The following is a 23,580-nucleotide window of genomic DNA, read 5'->3' as shown; positions in this document are numbered from 1 at the left end:
TCTATTTTAGGGTAAAACTATGTTATTACCAAAAACAAATAGCTGAAATGTAAAAAAGCTGATTTTTTTACTATTATTTTCAAACTTTATGAATAAAAATTCTAAAATAGCAAAAAAGGTGTGTATAAAAACGATAAAAAATGAAACCTGCATTGTCTACGGAAAAAACGTCGCAAAAATCACGTCGTTAGCCCAACAAATAAAAAAGTTATAGCCATTTAACTAACACGCGCTAAAAATGGCTAAACGGTGTCTGGTCCTGAAGGCGCAAAATAGAGCAAAAGAGATGTATCCCCCCCCCCCCCTCTCCACAGGACATGTATCCCCCCCCCCCCCTCTCCACAGGATCTCCACAGGACAGGGGATACATGTGTGATCGCTGGCATTGACAGGAAGAACGGGGGACTGAAAGTCCCCTGAAGTTCTCCATCACAAACCTCGGACTTCCGGGGTCTGTGTCTGCAGCTCCGTAGAAATGAATGGAGCGCAGGTCGTGCTTGTGCGCATGCGTGACCAGCGCTCCTTTCAGTTTTAGTGAGCTGCGAATACGCCGGAAGTCAGAGGTTTGTCATGGAGAAGTTCAGGGGACTTTCAGTCCCCCGTTCTCCCTATCGCTGCCAGCGATCACTCATGTATCCCCTATCCTGTGGAGATCCTGTGGAGAGGGGATACATGTCTTTTGTAGGACACACTGTAGGTCGCATTTTTGTTGGGAGGGGGGACGCTGTATGGCGTTCCCTACAGGGGGGGGGGAACGCTGTATGGCGTTCCCTACAGGGGGGGTGGCTGTATGGCGTTCCCTACAGGGGGGGAGCTGTATGGCGTTCCCTACAGGGGGGGGGTGGCTGTATGGCGTTCCCTACAGGGGGGGGGCTGTATGGCGTTCTCTACAGGGGGGGGCTGTATGGCGTTCTCTACAGGGGGGGGGCTGTATGGCGTTCTCTACAGGGGGGGGGCTGTATGGCGTTCTCTACAGGGGGGGGCTGTATGGCGTTCTCTACAGGGGGGGGCTGTATGGCGTTCTCTACAGGGGGGGGCTGTATGGCGTTCTCTACAGGGGGGGGCTGTATGGCGTTATCTACAGGGGGCTGTATGGCGTACTCTACAGGGGGGGAGCTGTATGGCGTTCCCTACAGAGGGGGGGCTGTATGGCGTTATCTACAGGGGGGGCTGTAAAAAAGGCACTATCTACAAGGGGGGGGGGGGGGGTTGTGTGACACCCAGGGGAGGGGGGGCCCCAGTCAAAAGTTTGCTATGGGGCCCAGCCTTTCCTAGTTACGCCCCTGGGCAGTGCTATATCAGTGGGCCGGCCCCTTAAACCTGAAGCGATGGCATATTCTAGTGATATGCCATCACTACGTGTGATGAGAATACCAGTTTGAACAGATAATGCCCCTTATTTATGAAAAATAGTGCAACCTAGAACAACCAATTAGATCACTGCTTTCAGACCTGCACAAAGCAAATGTCAGAATCTTGTTGGTTGCTACGGGCAACACCGCCAATGGTTTTTCATAAATGAAGCCGAGCATGCTGCATTTTTCTGGATTCTGGTTTTTATCATATCACACAAGATTGGGTCCCATGAAGCCCATGTCGATTATACTATAGGTACCATTTAAAGAATTTCGATTATATGGCATTTGTCCATACAATTTTACTAATAGAAATTGCAATATTACGTCAAATAGTAATATGCCGCAACAAAAATAATATCCTGTACACACTGAAGAAAAGAACAAAACAGACAAAATAGCCAACCGCGCCGCCTGAGGAGAAATCACATCTACCTGTCTCCACAGCGAAAATCTACCACAAAACTTCTACACGACGCTTACTAGTCCCGCCTACTGTACACAACTGTCCAATCATATTTAGAAGAGGGGTTCAACCGTGGATCGCTATTGGAACGTAGAAACGCCTCTCAGAGTATACGTCCAATCAAGAAAGGAATTTCGAAGAACGCCTCGCCCCTCCTCTGAAGGCGGGATGCTTCTATGTTACAGTGACTGGTGACAAGAAGTAGACTTGGCGCCATTCTGTGATCGTTGTAATTGCAGGAGGAAACCCTAGAAAATGTTTGGTGGCGATGTGGCAGGTAAATCATCACCGGGTCATGGTCTTTTATTGTGAAACCAGATTTCTACATGTCAGTGTTTAGGCGCTCGGCATAATACGAAGTGGTAGTACTCCATTCTACAGGCTGTCCTGCTGAGCGTTGTAGTTTCACAATAGTAGCGGCTTGCAGGATTTTTTCCTTAGGTGGTGGTATAGGGTTATACGTTTTTGTGTATTTGTTCAGATGTGTGCAGGATTATAGGATGGTCATACTATTTCTCAGGACTCTTGGGTCGTGTTTACACAATGGGTTTTTGTGCTGAACTCTGTCAACAAATCGCATCCCATTTATTTTACTTCTATTGGAAATCCGTGCTGTAGTTCATGCGGGTCAGTTTTTTTTCCAACATGGATTTGAAATCCGCGTCTCGGAAAAAGGAGTGTCGTCGCTTCTTGACACGGAAAATGTGTTAACTAGCCCCTTTCTGATCAGCCCTATTGAACGTGTCATGTCGTCGTGATATGTCACTTTTTTTTTCCCTCGCGGTGCAGGTTTTTAAATCCGCTTTGTGGTTAACAGGCCACAGATTCTACCACTACGTGGAAGTGACATTGAATGGGGCTTATTTATGTGCTGATCTGTGGCAGAAATCTGAGTCAGTCCTGGATTTCTGCTACAGATTCTCGTCCGTTTCTGCGACAGATTATTAAAATGGAAAATTCTAGTATTTGAACGTCGCCTTAGGGTAAAAACACGTGGGAGACGTAATTCATGTGGTTTCCGGTGCGCAATCCTAATGCAAATTCGGTTGTGTGCACATACTCGACCTTCATGGAGACCAGGGGGGAATTTATGGCATAGAAAAGTCATAATTTGCATTGAAAATTACAACTTTTAGGCCTTTTACACCATCTTTACCACTCTTGGAATAAAGGATCATTGCTTAAAGAGGCTCTGTCACCACATTATAAGTGCCCTGTCTCCTACATAAGGAGATGGGCGCTATAATGTAGATGACAGTAATGCTTTTTATTTAAAAAAAAACGATCTGTTTTCACCACTTTTTATTAGCGATTTTAGATTTATGCTAATGTAAAGTGCCCCAGGGTCTAGTTTATGACAAAAATCTGCCCCAATGTTTCTTTGACACGCGTTTTGCAGCCAATTTGCAGTGTCACTTGCACTCCAGTTGAAGTGAATGAAAAACAACAGTTATGTCACTCCCGGCAACTTTTCCCATTCGCTGTTGAAGCGTGATTCGAGTAGAGTAAGGGTATGTTCACACAATGAGAGGCATTTACGTGTGAAAAGACAGACTGTTAACAGCTGCCTCGTTTCACACGTAAATGCTCCTCCTCGTAATTTATGAGGCGTCTGAGACACTCGTAAATCTTGAGCTGCTGTTCATTGAGTTCAATGAAGAACAGCTCAAATTATGTGGCAAAGAAGTGCCCTGCACTTCTTTGCCGAGGCAGTCCATTTACGCGTCGTCGTTTGACAGCTGTCAAACGACGACGCGTAAATGACAGGTTGTCTGCACAGTACGTCGGCAAACCCATTCAAATGAATGGGCAGATGTTTGCCGACGTATTGCAGCCCTATTTTCAGACGTAAAACGAGGCATAATACGCCTCGTTTACGTCTGAAAATAGGTCGTGTGAACCCAGCCTTAAGTTTAAAGTGTAGCTAAATGTTTAACAAACTTCTGACGTGTCATAGTGACATGTCAGAAGTTTGGATTGGTGGCAGTCCGAGCACTGAGACCCCCACCAATCGCTAAAACAAAGCAGCTGAAGCTCTCATGTGAGCGCTCAGCCGATTTGTGTCTGTTCGGCTTTTTCCGGAAATGAATGTATTGGAGTACGGACTCAATAGTAATTCTATTAGCACGTACCCCGATACATTTATTTCTGGAAAAAGCCGAATAGACACGAAACGGCTGAGCACTCTCACAAGCGCTACAGCTGCTTTGTTTTAGCGATTGGTGGGGGTCTCAGTGCTCGGACCCCCACCAATCAAAACTTCTGACATGTCACTATGACACGTCAGAAGTTTAAGGCTTCATGTCCACTTCAGTCTTTTTTTCTTCAGGATGCTAGCCGTTTTTCTGACGGTTAGCACCCTGACCCATTCATTTCAATGGGGCCATGCACACTTCAGTTTTTTTGACGGTCCCGTTGCTCCGTTCCGACAAAAGTAGAGCATGTCCTACTTTGGTCCGAGATTCTGTTTTCAATAGTTTTTTATTAAACAGTTTTTTGTAATATAATAATAACACAGACTCGCAGAGTCAACTTTTGCATATCAATAATACAATTAAACAAAGTATTAGACCAACATGGTCTCCAATAAATCTCACATTATATATCATTCATGATGTCAACACTTCTGCCAAATATATAGTATATAAATGTCTTCATTACTAACATAGGTAACCAATCTTGACATCACATTGCTTTATAGAGTACCTTAACATGGCCTCTAAGGAAAAAATATAAGAGAGAAAAGCAAAACACACACAATAAACAAAAGAAGGATAAGGAGGGGGGGAAGGAAAGGTGTAGGGTAGAAGGGTCTCCTAACCATCTCTATGTATTCACGGAAATGTGTGGTTCCTCCATGGGTCCCAAATGGCATCAAATTTGTCTAATGTACCCGCCAGCAGATGTGTTAGGCTGTCATTAACCATTATCCATGAGATCTTAGCGATCAACATATCCATAGACAACGTGGATGTTCGCCAGGCCCTAGCAATAGTTATTTTAGCTGCCAGAAACACATATCGGAGAAATTTACATGCGGGGGCCCGAACCTCGGGAATAGGGCCGCATAGCAGAGCCGTAATCACATCCCTGGGGGGTTTGACTTGGATCACTGTGTTAATAAGCTGGTATACCTGGTTCCAAAATGTGGCAACCACTGGACACTCCCATAGAATATGCATTAGTGTACCCTCCGCACCACATTGTCTAAAACAGTGCTTATCCACCAATGGGTTAAAGCGAGCTATACGAGTAGGGACCATATACCATCTCATTAATACTTTATAACCCGCTTCCACCAAGGATGTATTGATAGATAGTTTTGAGGTCGTACATGCCATCTCCCGCCACTGCTCCAATTCCACTCCCGTACCTAAATCGTGTTCCCATCGTGTCATGTAAGGGAGTTTACCTTCCGGAGTAACCAGATCGGAATATATCGTGGAAATTTTATGTCGTAAGCCAGAAAGCCAACACAGCCGTTCAAAAGTGGTCAATGTGCTGATGTCCCCCCTCCTGGATTTCCAGTTCAACAAGAAGTGGTGTATCTGGATATATCTAAAATGCTCCGATGGGGGCATCGAGTGTGAGTCCTTAAAGTAATCCAGAGTTCTGATGTCCCCCCCTACAAAAAAGTCCTTAATCCTGTAAAACCCCTTATTGAGCCACCACCGGAATTCCATTCTACGCAGACCCGGAGGAAAGGCAGAATTACCCGTGATGGTCATGAGCGGATTATGGGGTGATTTAATATGGAATCTCTTTCTAAGCGAGTCCCACAGCTGTAACATCTGAGAAAGCACAGGGGAGAGAACCGGAGGCCTGTCCGAGGACTCCATCCACAGTAGCGTTTCCAGCGGGAAACTGGTACATGCGGCCGTCTCAATTTGCGTCCACTGGGGACAGTATGGTCTCGCATACATATCTGTAAATTGCGCCAGACGTGCTGCGTGATAGTATTGTTGGATATTGGGAACCCCCAGACCCCCCGCCGTTTTAGGGGTGAATAAAGTTTGTCTCTGTATTCTCGGTCTTTTAGAACCCCAAATAAACCCCATGATGAGCCCTTGGATTTGTCTAAGCGCCTTCTGAGGGACCACAATAGGGAGCGTGCGAAAATAATATAGCAATCTGGGCAATATCGTCATTTTGATGGAGGCAATGCGGCCAAACCATGAAAGATTAAGAGGGGACCATCTAGTGAGATCCGTAGCTATTTGTTGAAAAAGTGGAGGGAAATTGTCCTCGTAAAGGGACTCTATGGTAGGCGTCAATTTAATACCCAAATACGTCAATCTACGTGCATCCCAATGAAAATCAAAGTTAATTTTTAGGAGCTTCACTACCCCTATTGGCAATGTAAGATTCATTGCCACCGACTTGGAGTGATTGACCTTAAGCCCAGACAGCTTGCCAAACTGATCAAGAATATGAAAGAGATTCGGCAATGATGTGAGAGGTGTCGATATGAAAAGCAGTATGTCATCCGCAAACAAGGCACATTTGTGTTCTACTCCTCCCACCTTCACCCCCCTAATGTCGGGAGAATCTCGTATGAGGTTGGCCAATGGCTCAATAGCCAGCGCAAACAGGGAAGGCGATAGCGGGCACCCCTGTCGCGTTCCTCTGCATATTGGAAAAGCTCCCGACATAAATCCCCTAGAATTTATTTTTGCTGTAGGAAGACAATATAAGATCTTAAGAATAGACAAAAATCCCGTACCGAAGCCCATTCTCTCAAGGACATAAAACAAATAGTCCCAGGATAGCGAGTCAAAGGCTTTCTGAAGGTCAAGGCTTAATAACATACTTTGACGTCCGGAAGTGCCATCCCACCCCGAACGAACAGCTGAGATAATGTCCACAGCCCGTCTCGTCTGGTCTTCCGCCTGGCGGAGGGGTATAAATCCCGCCTGATCCTTATGTATATATGTGGCTAGGAATGAATTCAATCTAACCGCCAGAATTTTTGTCATAATCTTAAGATCCACATCAAGAAGGGATATCGGGCGATAGTTAGCCTGATCTGTATGATCCTTATGAGGCTTGGGGATAAGATGTATATAGGCTAGATTCGAAAAAGGGGGCAAATTGTTACCCTCCCGATAAGCATTGAACAATTCAACCATGTGCGGGGCCAGGACCTCCCTAAAGTGTTTGTAATAACCTGAGGAAAACCCATCTGGCCCCGGGGCTTTGTGAGCCTTCAGATTTTTAATAACATCCAATACCTCCTCCAATCTAAATTCAGCATCCAGTGTTTCTCTATCCCCTTGGGAAAGTTTAGTAGGGAATGTTTTTTCCAACAAGACCCTAGCCTTATTTTTATCAAACTGAGGTGGAGCTGAGTACAACGCTGAATAAAAATCCTGAAAGGCCTTTACAACTTTTGTGGGATTCTGTGATAAAGATCCATCCGCCAATCGCAGTTTCGGTGGTGTTGAGGTGTTAAATCGGGGCGTGAGGCGTCTAGAGAGTAATGTTCCCGGTTTATCCCCTTGTGTAAAAAACTTATGTTGTGACCAACGCAGACTTTTTTCCGCCCAACTTGTCAGACATAAATTTAATTCTGTTCTAGCTTCTGCTAATTTTGCTTTAATAACTGCTGAGGGGTCTGTTTTAAATTTCTTAGACAGGTCCGCAAACTTCCTCTCCTTTAACGCCAGAACCTCCTTCAACCGTTTCTTATTACGCGAGGCTATCTGGATGAATTTCCCCCTAATCACTGCTTTGTGAGCCGCCCAATTGGACATAATTGAGGTGTCTGGTGCCTTATTAAGTAGAAAATATGTGTCCAATTCCCTTTGGATTTCTTTAACTATCTCCTGATCCGATAGTAATGACTCATTCAATCTCCAAGAGGAGATAGGCGGTCTCCCACCTAAATCTGACAACCGAACCACAATCGGGTCATGATCAGACCAGGGTGTAGCTAAAATCCTAGCATCCGTGACCTTAGGGAGTAAGCTAGTTGACATCATAACATGATCAATACGGGTGTGGATATTATGGGCTGAGGAGAAATAAGTATAATCCCTTGCTGTGGGGTTAAAATCCCGCCAGACATCTATGACGTCCACCGAATGGAAGAAACGTGCTACTTGTATGCTGGTTGACGTAGGAGGTATAAGTCGCACCCTGAATGCGTGGGATTTATCCATGGACGCGTCCAAGGCGATATTAGAATCCCCACCCATGATTATCGGGCCCTCTATCGATGAATGGATCTTGCGCCACATACCCTGGAAGAACGCCGGTTGATTGGAGTTCGGGGCATAGTAGTTAATAAAGGTTATTGGAGATTCATGTAACAGACCCGAGACCAGGATGTACCTGCCATCCGGGTCAGAGATCGTGTTGTGAGGTGTAAACGGGACCGACCGAGACAACCATATGCCCACTCCCCTGTGCTTAGTAGAGGCACTAGCCAAAAATTTTTGTGAGTAGTGTTTATGAAAGTACGATGGAGCAGAGGAGGTAGAAAAATGCGTTTCCTGTAAAAATAGTATATCAACATGAGAGGATTTATAATACAAGAAAGCTTTTCGACGCTTGATCGGGGAATTAAGGCCCTGCACATTATGTGTGAGTAAGCTAAAGGTTTTAGCAGATTCCATGGCCGCCATCATAGAGCAGGAGGTAGAACCATGTGCGTATTAGGATCCCGCCATAGAGACAAAGGTCAGAAATAGGAAAGAAAGGAAAGGGAAGGGGGTAAAAGACAGAACAAAAATAAGACATACACAAGGTATCACTAGTACCGAACATAGTCTACCGACTAGGCAGTCAAGGAAGACTGCTAACAGGGGGACAGCAGACCGTCGTGAAGGCACAGCATTTCCGAAAATATATATCCAGACATTCAACCCCTTAACCTATATCAACCCTGAGCATAATAGGCATTCACATGTTAAATATAAGGTAAAGCAAACTTTCATATTTTTAAAAAAAAACAAAACAAACATATCTATAGCCAGAGTACCTACTCACTGCGAACTTGACCCATCCAAACCCTTCCTCGCCTTTTTCGGGTCAGCTTATAAACAAATTTCCATTACTATAAGTGGGAGTCCAGAGAAGCAAAAGAAATCCCCACATCCCCCCCAACGTATGGATCCCCGGCTCCCAGTCCGCTGAGAACTGCAAATGGCGGTATCCGGCTGAAATTCAGCCTCCGTGCTGCTTGAAGACATCTCCGGCCGATATGAAGAATAAAGAAAGAAAAAGAAACTATCTGCTTCTATAATCGACCTCCTTTCCGTCATGTCGGATTCAATTGTTGCCGACGAGATTCCACCCTCTGTTCCCGAGGAAACTCTGGACGGCCTCCTTGGGTACGCCATATTGGTGACAACGGGGGATCCCGTATGGGGAGTCGGGAGGAACTGGCTTTATCCTGGGGTGGTAGAATATGTAAGTCCCTCAGCAGGTCCTCTCCCTCCTGTAGCGTAGAGAAGCCATATTGCCTATTATTGCGCATGAAGAGGAGACGAAATGGGAATGCCCACCGGTATGGAATCGCATGGTGTTTGAGGGTCTGCAGAATAGGGCAAAGCATCCGCCTTTTTTGAATGGTTTGGGGAGCCAAATCAGCATATATCTGAACCGCTGTATTATAAATGGTGATCACCGGAAGCTTCCTAGCTCTTTCCATCACCTTCTCCTTAATCGAATAATAGTGGAGTTTCACTATAATATCTCTGGGAAGTCCATCCCTCCTCATGGCCGTCAAAGCTCTATGGGCCCGGTCAATTTCCATATGTGATTCCGATATATCAGGTATCAAGGTAGTGAGTAGCAGGCGAACCACCCCCGGTACCTCCGTCTGAGATTCCGGGACCCCTCTGATCCTGAAGTTATAGCGTCGAGAACGATTTTCCAGGTCCTCAATTCTGGTGTTCGCTTCCTCCAATTGCTCCTGCAGATCCTCCATAAATCTAGTATTCTGGTTAACTCTTGCAGTGACTGAGGTCATTTTGGTCTCAATAGCCTGCATATGCGCCCCCACTTTGTGTAAATCTTGATGTACCGCGGCTATCTTGGAGCTTATTTCCCCCATCTGAGCTTGCATGGCTCTTGATATGCAGGAAAAGATGGCGTCCTCTGTCAACCCGGAAGTAATGGCCGGCTGCATGGGCGAGTGCTGTGAGACGTGAACGGGCGCTAATTGCGGCAGTCCCATGTCTGGGATCGGGCCCTCTTCTTGTAAATCCTCCTGTGCCTGCAATAGTGATGTGCTGCTATTTTCCCGCAGGAGCACAGGATAATCCTGTGATAACACCGCCGAACTGGATTCTATCTGTGTCCCCTGCTGCTGCTGCAGCAGGCCTTGCTCCGCCATGTTCGGCGCCGCCATCAGCATATCTGCCACGGACCTCTGAGCCTGGGTTTGCTTACCCCTTCTTCCACTCCCTCTGGCCATAGGTGGATGCCCGAACCTCTAAGGTACCTCTCCTTTCTTTTATGGGTCTCGATGTCTGCTGTTAGCGATATAAATGCTGGATTGCCTTCACGAGGTGCGGAGCCTGGTTAGAACGCGTCCACCATGTTCAGCTGCGCGCATGCGCCCCCCTGGTCCGAGATTCTGTGTCCGTGAGGCCCATGAAAGTCAATGGGGCCGTCAAAAAACTGAAGGCACATGGAAGGCATTTGTGTGCTGTCCTTGGTGGACGGAGCTGATGCCTAGCAACGGGCGGGCAGAAGTACATTAGAGATATTACACTAATCGGCAGCCCCTTCTCTCCTGTATCCAGCACTGTGTTAGAGAAGAGGCTGCTGATAAAAATAAAATAAAAAGCAGTTCGTAAGTACCCTGGTCGTTGTCTTGGTGACGAGTCCCTCTTCTTCCTCCAGTCCGACCTTCCTGTATGACGCGGCAGTCCATGTGGCCGCTACAGCCTGTGATTGGCTGCAGCGGTGACATGGGATGAAACGTCATCACAGGAGGAAAAAGTAGGGAGTTCTGGGTAAGTATGAACTGATTTTTTTTATTTCATTAGAATTGTATTTTGCGAGCGCCGACCATGGTCATTCTTCAGCGCTAGTCAGTGTCCAGGGTGCTGAGTTCCCGCTGATCAGTGCAGCCCTAAGGGTATGTGCACACGACCAATTTTCAGGCGTAATGGAGGCGTTTTACGCCTCGAATTACGCCTGAAAAGACGGCTTCAATACGTCGGCAAACATCTGCCCATTGCTTGCAATGGGTCTTACGATGTTCTGTGCAGACGAGCTGTCATTTTACGCGTCACTGTCAAAATTACGGCCGCGTCAAAGAAGTGCAGGACACTTCTTGGGACGTAATTGGAGCCGTTTTTCATTGACTCCAATGAAAACCAGTTCCAATTCCGTCCATAAGACGCCGTGAAAAATGCGTGCACTTGTAAAAACGTCTGAAATTCAGGAGCTGTTTTCTCCTGTAAACAGCTCCGTAATTTCAGACGTTTTTGGCGTTGTCGTGTGCACATACCCTAAGTCTTTCAGCACCCTGTACAGTGAATAGCGCTGAACAACCATGCTCTTTCAGCACCCTGGACAGTACCATGCTCAGCGCACGGAAACCACACGGATAACAAAACTGGCACAAGGATCCGTCAAAAACGGCCAATAAAACGGTGAAGGAAGTGTGCATGAGGCCTAAGCGTTTAGCTACACTTTGATTTTGCTGCTGTACAATTATAGGACTTGAGTTGTATAACGCAACACTGGCTGGGACTTCACACGTTCAGTTATGAGTTAGTTCTTGGGCTAGGACTACACATTCCCCTTTGATGTGTCCTAACTGTTGATGTGATTGATGTGAAGTGATCATTTAGAACATGTATCTACTTTGTTAGGTACTTGCCTTTAACCCCTTAAAGAGGCTCTGTCACCACATTATAAGTGGCCTATCTTCTACATAATGTGATTGGCGCTGTAATGTAGATGACAGCAGTGGTTTTTTATTTAGAAAAACAATCAATTTTGAACAAGTTATGAGCAATTTTAGATTTATGCTAATGCCTTTCTTAATGCCCAACTGGGCGTTTTTTTTTAGCTTTTGACCAAGTGGGCGTTGTAAAGAGAAGTGTATGACGCTGACCAATCAGCTTCCTACACTTCTCCCCATTCATTCAACAGGTGACACCGACAGATGGCCACGTTTCATGTGCAGTCTTGTAGTATCAGCGCAGTATGACTGGTGGCCCATATTGATGTATGCCATCTGCATTTGGTAAGTAATACCTAGCTTAGAGTACCTGCAGAATGTAGGAGCAGTAATGCAGGGTGTAGTATCACTGTAATCTGCTGCATAGGCTATCCTGTGTTCCTCCTTGCAGCTACTCTCACGTGGGTCAGCCTGCAGTCTATTATCTTTCCCTCCTAGTTGCTCTCCACTGCAAACTGTATTGAAATGACTGAGCTTTTCGCATAATATTTGTACAGGACTGGTTTACATATAGTAACAATATTCAGTAATCTCACTTGTTTTGCTTACAGGAGAAATTGAGAAACTCTATGCAGCCGTTCCACAAATCCGCAATATCTTCTATGTTATGGGTAAAATTGGAGAGGGTAAGTGTTAATATGTAATACAGATGGTGTTGAAAGTATTGTAACCTGAAACTTGTTTATGCAGTTACACACGCATCATATTTATCTACAAACATGGCACCAGAGGCGAAGGAAAATGCACATAAATGTTAAATTCAGAATCAAGTGGGATGAATTAAAGAGGCTCTGTCACCAGATTTTGCAACCCCTATCTGCTATTGCAGCAGATAGGCGCCGCAATGTAGATTACAGTAACGTTTTTATTTTTAAAAAACGAGCATTTTTGGCCAAGTTATGACCATTTTTGTATTTATGCAAATGAGGCTTGCAAAAGTCCAAGTGGGCGTGTTTAAAGTAAAAGTCCAACTGGGCGTGTATTATGTGCGTACATCGGGGCGTTTTTACTACTTTTACTAGCTGGGCGTTCTGACGAGAAGTATCATCCGACCGATTAACCCTTCACATGCTGTGTTCAATAGAGATCGCAGCATGTGAGGAGTTTATAGCCACCGGCACCCCAGCAACGTGATCGCTGGGTTGCCGGTGGCTGCAAAGGCGATCGGAGGGCTAATGCTTACCTCCCGATCAGCCTGTAACGGAATCCTCCTATGCCCCGACGTTGGCGGGGCCCAGGAGGCTTCTGGTACCATCGGCATATATGGCGCCGCCTCAGCTTCCGGCTCAGAAGCTGAGCCGGCGTCATCAGTAGTGGGTGTCCGCTGTATGTTACAGCGGACACCCCGATCTATCGCCAGGAACCGGAGCTAGCTCCGATTCCTGGCATTAACCCCTTCGATGCAGCGATCCATTGTGATCGCTGCATCCTAGAGGTTTGTAGAAAATCGGCAGCCTTGCCATGCGATGGCAAGGCTGGCGACTGTTACTATGGCAACAGGAGCCCTAACAATGGACTCCTGTCTGCCATTACGTAAGCTGATTAGGCCCCGCCCAGAGGCGGAGCCTGATCGGCTTGCTGTCAGTGAACAACTGACACTTCCAATACATTGCACTACATAGGTAGTGAAATGTATTAGAACATCAAACAAACAGTTGGACATTCAAGTCCCCTAGTGGGAGTAAAGAAAAGTGTAAAAATAAAAGTTGTAAAACATACAATAAAAGTTTCAAATAATAAAACAAAACACAATCGCCCTTTTTCACTTATCAAGTCATTTATTATAGAAAAAATAATAAAGCCATACATATTTGGTATCGCTGCGACCGTAACGACCTGAACTATAAAAATATTATGTTATTTATCCAGCGCAGTGAACGCCGTAAAAAAAAAACCTCAAAAACACTGCCATAATTACTGTTTTTTTGGTCACGGTCTTCCAAAAATTTAAATAAAAAGTGATCAAAAAGTCGCATGTATCCAAAAATGGTACCTAAATCCTCTACCTCGTCTCGCAAAAAACAAGCCGTCACACAGCTCCATCGACGAAAAATGTAAAAGTTATGGCTCTCACAACTTGGCGACAGAAAAAATACATTCTCTTTCCAAAAGTAATTTTATTGTGCAAAAAGTTATAAAAAAGTTCTATAAATTTGGTATCGCCGGAATTGTACTAACCCGCAGAATGAAGGTAACATGTAGTTTATAACGCATGTTGAACGCTGTATAAAGAAAAAACAACTAAAAAAACTATGGCAGAATTTCAGTTTTTTTGTCACCTTGCCTCCCAAAAAAAGGATAACAAGTGATCAAAAAGTTGATTGTACCCCAATATGTACCAATAAAAGCTACAGCTCGTCCCGTAAAAAAAGAGCCCTCATACCACTACGTCTATGAAAAAATAAAATAAGTTAAGGCTCCAATAATTCAGGAAAGAAAATTATCCAGTTGTGAAGGCCCGAGGGGAACGTTTCTTCTGTTTCAAAAGGCGATGTATCAAGGCACTAAAATTAGGGAACCAGGAAGGGGAGGGCCCAACCATATCCGCTGGAAGCGACGGTGCCTGTATTATACCAGGACAACGCTTTCCCGGCAAAATTCCCCAAACTGCAAAGGTGCGGAGTGTGGACCAAAAGGGGGATAAGGAAGGACGCCAATTATCAGTGCGACACCGGCCTGTGCAGACAGGATCGATCACAGCGTAACACACAGCTATGGATTATTATTATTATTTTTTTACCTTATTACTATACCACCTGACTATGCCCCGATGTACTCTTGCCCAGCTCAGATATGCCCCACATTATAAACGGAAACACCAGTGATACTCCAAACAAAACTATTACCAAGCAAATTCCGCGCTCCCACCCATCTGAGACCTACAGTGTGCCCAAACAGCAGTTTACTTCCACATATATGGCATCACCATACCCAAGAGAACCCTTTTAACAGTTTTTGGGTGTGTGGCACAAGCTGGGCACGACATATTTGACACTGAATTGGCATATCTAGGGAAAAATTTTAATTTGTACCTTCCGCAGCGCAATCATTTATGGAAAAGACACGTGGTGTGAAAATGCTCACTACACCTCTTAATAAATGCCTTGAGGGGTACAGTTTCCAAAATGGGGTCACTTCTCATGGGTTTCTTTTATTATTTCACATCAAAGCCTCTGCAATTGTGAACCAATACTTTATATGTCGCCAAATTAGGCCTCAATTTTACATGGTACGCTTTCACTCCTGAGCCCTGTCGAATGTCCAGGCAAAAGATTAGGGCCACATGTAGGGTGATTCTAAAACAGGGAAACACCGCATAATAATTGAGAGCTGTCTTGTTATGGTGGCACAAGCTGGGCACCACATATTGGCGTATCTAAGGAAAAATTCCCATTTTCATTCTCCCACATCGTGTGCACACAAATTTCTGCAAAACACCTGTGGGGTTAACATGCTCACTACGCCCCTAGGTGAATACCTTGAGGGTGTTGTTTCCAAAATGGGGTCACTTCTGGGGGGGATCCACTGTTTTGGTCCCACAGGGACTTTGCAAATGCAACATAGCGCCCAGAAACCAAATGCAGCAAAATCTGTACAACAAAAGCAAATGGCGCTCCTTCCCTTCCGAGCCCTGCCGTGTGCCCAAACAGCATTTTATGACCACGTGTGGGGTATTGCCGTACTCCAGAGAAGTTGCTTTACAAACGTTGGGGTTCTTTTTTTCCTTTATTTGTTGAGAAAATTAAAAATTTGGAGCTAAACCTACGTCTTATTGAAGAAAAAGGATTATTTTTTTTTTCACTGCCCAATTTTAATAAAATCTATGAAACACCTGTGGGGGCAAAATGCTCACTACACCCCTAGATGGATTCCTCAAGGGGTGTAGTTTTCTCAATGGAGTCACTTTTTTGGTGTTTTCACTGTTTTGTCCCCTCAGGGGCTTTGCAAATGCGACATGGCCTGCGCAAACCATTCCTGCTAAATTTGAGCTCCAAAAGCCAAATAGCGCTCTTTCCCTTCTAAGCTCCGCTGTGTGTCCAAACATCCGTTTTTATAACCACATGTGGGGTATTGTTTTACTCGGGAGAAATTGCTTTACAAATGTTGTGGTGCTTTTTCTCCTTTAGTCCTCGTGGAAATTAGAAAAAATTAGCTAAACCTACATTATCTTTGAAAGAATGACGATTTTTATTTTCACGGCCTACTTCCAATAATTTCTGCAAAAAACCTGCGGGGTCAAAATGCTCACTATACCCCTAGATAATTTCCTCAAGGGGTGTAGTTTCCCAAATGGGGTCACTTTTGGGGGATTTCCACTGTTTTGGCACCGAAAGAGCCCTTGAAACCTGACATGGTGCCTAAAATATTTTCTAATAAAAAGGAGGCCCAAAATCCACTAGGTGCTCCTTTGCTTCTGAGGCCTTTGCTTCAGTCCATTACCGCACTAGGGCCACATGTGGGATATTTCTAAAAACTGCAGAATCTGGGCAATAAATATTGAGTTGCGTTTCTCTGGTAAAACCTTCTGTGTTACAAGAAAAAATAGATTAAAAATGAATTTCTGCAAAAAAAAATGAAAATTTGAAAATTTCACCTCTACGTTGCTTTAATTCCTGTGAAACGTTTAAAGGGTTAAGAAACTTTCTAAATGCTGTTTTGAATACTTTGAGGGGTGAAGATTTTAAAATGGGGTGACTTTTTGGCGGTTTCTAATATATAAGGCCCTAAAAGCCGCTTCACAACTGAACTGGCCCCTGTAAAAATAGCCTTTTGACATTTTCTTGAAAATGTGAGAAATTGCTGCTAAAGTTCTAAGCCTTGTGACGTCATAGAAAAATAAAAGGATGTTCAAAAAACGATGCCAATCTAAAGTAGACATATGGGGGATGTTAATTAGCAACAATTTTGTGTGGTATAACGGCCTGTCTTACAAGCAGATACATTTGCATTTAGAAAAATGCTAATTTTTGCAATTTTTCACAAAATTTTGGTGTTTTTCACTGGTAAATATTGAATTTATTGAGCAAATTTTTCAACTATCATAAAGTCCAATGTGTCACGAGAAAACAATCTCAGAATCGCTTTGATAGGTAAAAGCATTCCGGAGTTATTACCACATAAAGTGAAATATGTCAGATTTGAAAAAATGGGTCTGGTCCTGAAGGCCAAAATGAGCTTGGTCCTGAAGGGGTTAACATGGATGAAAGCTGTGAGAAGTTCTGTGTTTTATTGATCCCTACATGGGAGAAGTGACTGGGAATTTGTGTTTGAGTTTCTGCACTGCAGCATGGTAACTCGCTAAACGTGAACATCATACAGTTTAACGCAAACCTTTCATGTTGAACTTGCTGTCCGATCTGCGGACAGCAGGTTACAGAGCATGACAATCTAAGCAGATTTTGTGGGAAAAGTCTGTATAACTTGTAATTTATTGAATTACATCTCTGATCACTGCGGGCTTATGAGTCCAGGGAGTGGTACTAGTTTGTGGTTGACGGCTGTCTTTGTTTTGCATGCTCATGCAGGGAAGGCTGTCAATAATTGTCACACTGCCTACTTGACTTCTAAGCAACCGTCCGTGAAGCATTTCGGATTAAAAATGATTATAATCTACATCTGTCTGTGGGCTTCCGTAAAGCATTTGGTAGTTGAGAAGTTTGAGGGAAAAAACAGATTTTCCCTGGCGCTGCTAAATGGTAAAACCCTTCTTGAGTAGTGAGGATTTAAAAATAAGCAAATGTAAGATCAGAGCCTGTTTTATTTACCACGTGTTTCGAGGCCGGACTGGTTTCTTCATCAGGTGAAATACAAATGCCGGTCCGGCCTCGAAACGGGTCGTAAATACAACAATATCTGATGTTACATTTGCTTGCTTTTAAATCTGCCCTACTCAAGAAGGGTTTTACCATTTAGCATCCCAGGGAAAATCCGTTTTTTCCGCAAACTTCTCAACTACATTTTACCACTGGACCCCTTGTATCCGGATCGGAACCCAGGCTGCAGCAATACCCTTTCAAGGATGTTGTGGTCCTAGCACAACCAACGAGGTCAGTAGAACTGATCACCTATGTTTGGCGTTTTTCCTATATGGTTTGATGCACTTTGTGTTTCTTCTTCTCTACTGTTTAGCGTCCGTAAAGCATTTGGCACAGAAGTTAAAATTATAGGCTTCTGTCTTGATTGATTTCCACAGTTTTGTGCACTATGGTCTATCAGAAAATAAGCTCAATAAAAACCTACAGTTTGAATGTGTACAAACAACTCGGGTTAATACAGCATACAAGTCATTACTGATGGGTAAGTGAATAACATCATGGGTTTTCTCTCCATAGGTACGTTTAGTTCCGTTTATTTGGCTGTTGCAAGACTAAAATCAGGAGAAGATCGGAAATTTGCCTTAAAACATTTAATACCTACAAGTCACCCAACCAGAGTAGCTGCAGAACTACAATGCCTTACACTGGCTGGGTAAGTAGTTTGATAGAAATTCAGAAGGGGCTTAAGCTTTTATAGTAAAACGGCTCTTGTTTTTGCTATGTGTGACGCGAACCAATCCTTAACCCCTTTAGGACGCAGCCTGTTTTGGCCTTGTGGACACAGATGATTTTTTTCAAATCTGACATGTCACTTTATGTGGTAATAACTCTGGAATGCTTTTGCCTATCCAAGCGATTCTGAGATTGTTTTCGCGTGACATATTGTACTTGGTTAGTCGATAAATTCAATATTTACTTGTGAAAAACTTCAAATTTTAGCAAAAATTAGCATTTTTCTAAATTTAAATGTATTAGCTTGTAATACAGATAGTATAAAACACAAAATAGTTACTAGTTAACATTTCCCATATGTCTTTTATGTTTGCGTCGGTTTTTTTCATGTCCTTTTTATTTTTCTAGGACGTTACGAGGCTTAGGCCTCATGCACACGACCGTGTTTTTGCGGCCGCAATTCCCCCGAAAATCCACGAGAGAATTGTGGCCCCATTCTTCTCTATGGGGCCGTGCACACGACCGTAGTTTTTGCGGTCCGTGCACGACCCTGGAGCCCGGACCGCAGAAAGAACGGGCATGTCTTATTACGGCCCGGTTCTGCGGTCCGGGCTCATTGAAAACAATGGCCGCGGCCATGTGCATGTCCCACGATTTGTGGGCGGCCTGCGGCTGACAGTCCGCAGCCGGCCGACCCGAAAATCACGGCCGTGCACACGGCTACGGTCGTGTGCATGAGGCCTTAGAACTTTAGCAGCAATTTCTCATATTTTCAAGAAAATTTCAATAGGCCAGTTTTTTGAGGGACCAGTTCAGTTCTGAAGTGGCTTTGAGTGCCTTCTATATTAGAAAGTCCCCATAAATCACCCCATTTTGAAAACTGCACCCCTCAAGGTATTCAAAACCACATTCAGAAAGTATTTTAACCCCTTAGGCGTTTCACAGGAATTAAGGCAAAGTAGAGGAGAAATTAACAAATTTCATTAATTTTTTTTGCCGAATTTCATTTGTAATAAAAAAAAAAATCTGTAATGCAGAAGGTTTTACCAGAGAAATTCAACTCAAAATATTTATTGCCCAGATTCTGCAGTTTAGAAATATCCCACATGTGGCCCTAGTGTCCTAATGGACTGAAACACCGGCCTCAGAAGCAAAGGAGCACCTAGTGGATTTTGGGGCCTCCTTTTTTTAGGAATATATTTTAGGCACCTTGTCAGGTTTGAAGAGGTCTTGTGGTTCCTAAACGGTCAAAACCCCCCAAAAGTGACCCCATTTTGGAAACTGCACCCCTTAAGGCATTTTTCTAGGGGTATAGTTAGCATTTTGACCCCACAGTTTTTTTTGCAGAATTTAGTGGAATTAGTCTGTGCAGATGAAAATCACCTAGTTTTCTGTGGAAACATAGAATTTTTTCATTTTTACAAGGCATAAAGGAGAAAAAGCCGCCCAACATTTGTAAAGCAATTTCTCCCGATTACGGCAATACCCCATATGTGGTCGTAAACTGATGTTTGGACCCACAGCAGGGTTCAGGAGGGAATGAGAGCATTTTGGAGTGCAGATTTTGCTGGATTGGTTTTCAGTGCCATGTCGGGTTTGCAACGCCTCGGAGGGACCAAAACAGTGGTAACCCCCAAAAGTGACCCCATTTTGGAAACAACACCCCTCAAGGAATTTTTCTAGGGGTATAGTGAGCATTTTGACCCCACGGGATCTTTTTTAGAGCGAAGGTGACCAAAAAACAGCGATTTTTGTCGCTTTAAATTCTTTATTTCTTACACCGTTCACCGTGCGCAATAAATGACGTTTTACTTTATTCTGCGGGTCGGTACGATTACGGCGATACCATATGTATAAAGTTGTTTTTTTTGCGTTTTGCAGCGTTTGCGCAGAAAAATTTACGTTTCTAGAAAATAATTTATTTTCTGAGACACGCTATTCTGAGCCGTAACTTTTTTATTTTTTAGTCAAAAAAGCTGTGGGAGGTCTTGTTTTTTGCGGGACGGTTTGTAGGTTTTATTGGTACTATTTTGGGGTAAATGCAACTTTTTTATCACTTTTTATTCTATATCTTGGGAGGGGTGGTGACCAAAAAATACCGATGCAGACATAGTTTTCCATTTATTTTGTTTGCGACGTTCACTGTGCGGGAAAAAAAGAACATTATAGTTTAATAGTTTGGGTCGTTACGAACACGGTGATACCAAATATGTGAACTTTTTTTATTTTTATTTTTTTCCTATAATGACTTATAGGAAAACAAACTTTTATTTTTACACTTTTATAAAACATTTTTATTAACTTTTTTTTTTTTACCTGCAGCTCTGATCGCTGCTAGAATACATTACACTACCTAGGTAGTGTAATGTATTCCAGCTGTCAGTGTGACGTCACAGTGACTCTTGACCGTAAGTCTACAAGGACCAGCCAGAGGCTGGTCCTCATAGGCTTCTATACATGGCAGACCCGGAGGCTGTTGCCTGGCCTCCCGAATGCCATCACAAGCATCAGCAGCTCCCACAATTGCATGGTGGCTGCGGATGTGCTACAAACCCCTTAAATGTGGTGATCGCAGTCTAGCACCACATCTAACGGGTTAATTGACGAAATCAGCGGCGATGAGCCACTGATCGGCAATACTGGAGTGTCCGCTGTCGGGGACAGCTGATCTCCAAGTTCTCGATGCACACCTTGTCGCCGACGGTGTGCATTGGGAACGACAGTGACTTCCTGTCACTCTGACAGGAAGCCTATCCGGACCAGCCGAAGGTTGGTCCTGATGGGCTTCCGTCCATGGCAGACACGGAAGCCATTGTTTGGCTTCCGTTTGCCATGCTAACTATCGGCAAACCCTGCGATTTCGCACCGGGTACTGCCGATATGCTAGAAACCCCTAAAATTCGGCGATTGCAACCGATCGCCGAATTTAAGGGGTTAATTTGTCGAAATCAGCGCCAAAGGACTGGTTCCCTCCCGGTTCCTGATGCACACTGTCGCCGACAGTGCACTGGAAACAACTTAGTAACTGTACGTCCTCGTGCGGGAAGTAACCTCCCGCAACGACGTACAGTTACTCGTGCGGGTAGGGGTTAAATAAAAAAAGTACACACACACATTTTAATACACACATTCGGTATTGGCGCGGCCATAATAACCTGCACAACAAATTTTTCGCCTCATTTATGATGCGTACGCTATAAAAAAAACAACAACTTTCTTTCACTTATTAATGTAAGGCACGAGGTGTGATGAATTTAACCTCCGTGCGCCTCACGTTAATAGTAGTTAACCCCATCATGTACAGTACCTTACACATTAACACAATGTTGTCCGTTATGACTGAGAAACATGATGGGGTTAATTACTATTAATGTGAGGCACATTGAAAATACATCACACCATGTGCCTCACATCAGAAAATGGAAGAACTTATTTTTTTATTTTTTTATTACTCTTTTGGTATCCAACCGCAATACTACACAATATATCGGTATCGAAGTCCTCTATCTATATATATATATATATATATATATATATATATATATTACTTTTATTTTTTTTTTTTTTGATGTGTTAAGGAATTTTCTAATTTGAGTTTTATTTGTAAAAAAAACTTTTTGCCTTTTCAGATCCAGCTGCTTTTGTATGCTGTATACATAGAAGCTGTATCGTACTCTCTTAGCCAATTCGGTCAGTTCAGCTGAGGGTGGATACTGTGTGTGAACCACAGGATCCACCTAATATCGATCACATCTAAGAATTGCCCGGGAGAGAACCATACAGATTCTATACAGAATACATAAAAAGCTGTATCGTCAATGGTAAAAAAAAAACCCGAAACACTTTTTAATGCGTCAATTAGAAAATTTCTTAAACACATCGATTTCATTTAAAAAATTCCATTCAAAGGGTGTACATAGCTTTTACGGAGGTAAAGCTGTTGCATCACCCCCTTCCTACTATAGACCGGGCACGTCCTTCCATTACATACAATGCTAGGAGTGGAAGGGCCTACAGATTTTCGGCGTACCATAGCCAACTTCATTGGGATCATAGTCTACCGACATTAAATCTGTAATTTGATTATGAATATTCTTTTCACCTACTAAATATAACAGAATAAGTTTGTTTAAATGCAGATGTTGGTTACTTATGAACTTTGGTTGGTTACTTTATATTAACTTTTTTTTTTCTTTAGGGGTGAAGAGAATGTTATGGGCGTGACATACTGCTTTAGGAAAAATGATCATGTCGTTATTGTTATGCCTTATTTGGAGCATGACTGTTTTGTGGTAAGATTTAATCTTGTCCATATACTTCAGTAACTTTTAATTACGAATGTGCAATAATTACTCTGGTTTTTGGATGATAAGGATAATGCAATTTGCGACTGTTTTATTAATCTCACAGCAACCAGACTGTTCAGGATAAGTATAAGATAACATACTTTAAAAGCTAAAATTAATAAAAAATACACACCAGTAGCATTTCTACAGTGGTCAGAATAATCCGAAATAACCAGCAAGGTTTAGCCAGTGCCGGAAGTTTACTATGCAGTGTGATCGTCCTGCACAGTGACATGTGGGCTTGCATATTGAGCATAGATTATCTAATAGTGCTTTTTATATGGAGTCCAACTCTTGCACAAAGGCGGTCCTGAGCTCCTGGGGAGTCCTAAAAGGAGGCTGATGTTTCCAAAGTGTTCCCAGGTTAATGTGAGGTTATGCGTAATAAGCCATAAATTACAAGTCTTTTCCTATTGAACACCTGAACAACGGCATATTGGAGGATTACATTTCTGCATACCTGGGTTGTTAGGATTTCAGGTTTAAAGGGGTTTGTTCCACGAACAAGAGTACATTTTAAACAATAAATCATGGAAAATTAAGCTTTTTCACAACTTAATTTTTTTAAAAGTTTTGTGCTGAGAAATCACTATAATAAACGTAAAATGACGCCCCCTGGTGTTTCTTATGAGTCTGTGCATGTGCACCTAGGGATGCTTTAGCTAGTGGATAATTTTCAAACCGTGTTGTTTAATGATGAGTGCCGTGCAACCCTGGATGGTCCAGATGGATGGAGTAGTGGATGGTTGGTGAATGGCCACCATGTCCCAACAATGCTGCGACGTCAGCAAGGAAGTGGCGGAGTCATGTTTTGGGCTGGAATCATGTGGAGGGAGCTGGTAGGCCCCTTGAGGGTCCCTGACGGTGTGAAAATGACCTCTGCAAAGTACGTCGAGTTTATAACTGACCGCTTTCTTTCGTGGTACAAAAAGAAGAACCGTGCCTTCCGTAGCAAAATTATCTTCATGCATGACAATGCTCCATCTCATGCTGCAAAGAA

The 23,580-nt window shown here is 43.6% G+C and overlaps 2 protein-coding genes across 7 annotated transcripts in view; one reads left to right on the top strand and one right to left on the bottom strand.

Moving 5' to 3' along the window:
• The window catches only part of HFM1 (helicase for meiosis 1), a 181,811-nt gene extending 179,958 nt beyond the window's left edge, over positions 1-1,853 (bottom strand). For all 4 annotated transcript variants that reach the window (XM_075833227.1, XM_075833229.1, XM_075833228.1 and 1 more), the window contains exon 1: positions 1,791-1,853. The gene's annotated coding sequence lies outside the window, so the exon portion shown is untranslated. The remainder of the gene's footprint in view (positions 1-1,790) is intronic.
• CDC7 (cell division cycle 7) overlaps positions 1,666-23,580 on the top strand; it is a 41,868-nt gene continuing 19,953 nt past the window's right edge. The window contains exons 1-4 of one of the 3 annotated variants that reach the window (XM_075833232.1): positions 1,666-2,098; positions 12,298-12,372; positions 18,079-18,214; positions 22,433-22,526. In XM_075833232.1, the coding sequence (XP_075689347.1) occupies positions 2,077-2,098; positions 12,298-12,372; positions 18,079-18,214; positions 22,433-22,526 (327 nt within the window). In that variant the 5' untranslated portion in view covers positions 1,666-2,076. Of the gene's footprint in view, positions 2,099-12,294; positions 12,373-18,078; positions 18,215-22,432; positions 22,527-23,580 lie in introns of those variants that run through there. The other 2 variants (XM_075833233.1, XM_075833234.1) reach the window with 2 other exon arrangements.

This window comes from Rhinoderma darwinii, chromosome 7 (assembly GCF_050947455.1).
Source record: "Rhinoderma darwinii isolate aRhiDar2 chromosome 7, aRhiDar2.hap1, whole genome shotgun sequence".
NCBI lineage: Eukaryota > Metazoa > Chordata > Amphibia > Anura > Rhinodermatidae > Rhinoderma > Rhinoderma darwinii.
This window is presented reverse-complemented; position numbering and strand designations above follow the sequence as displayed.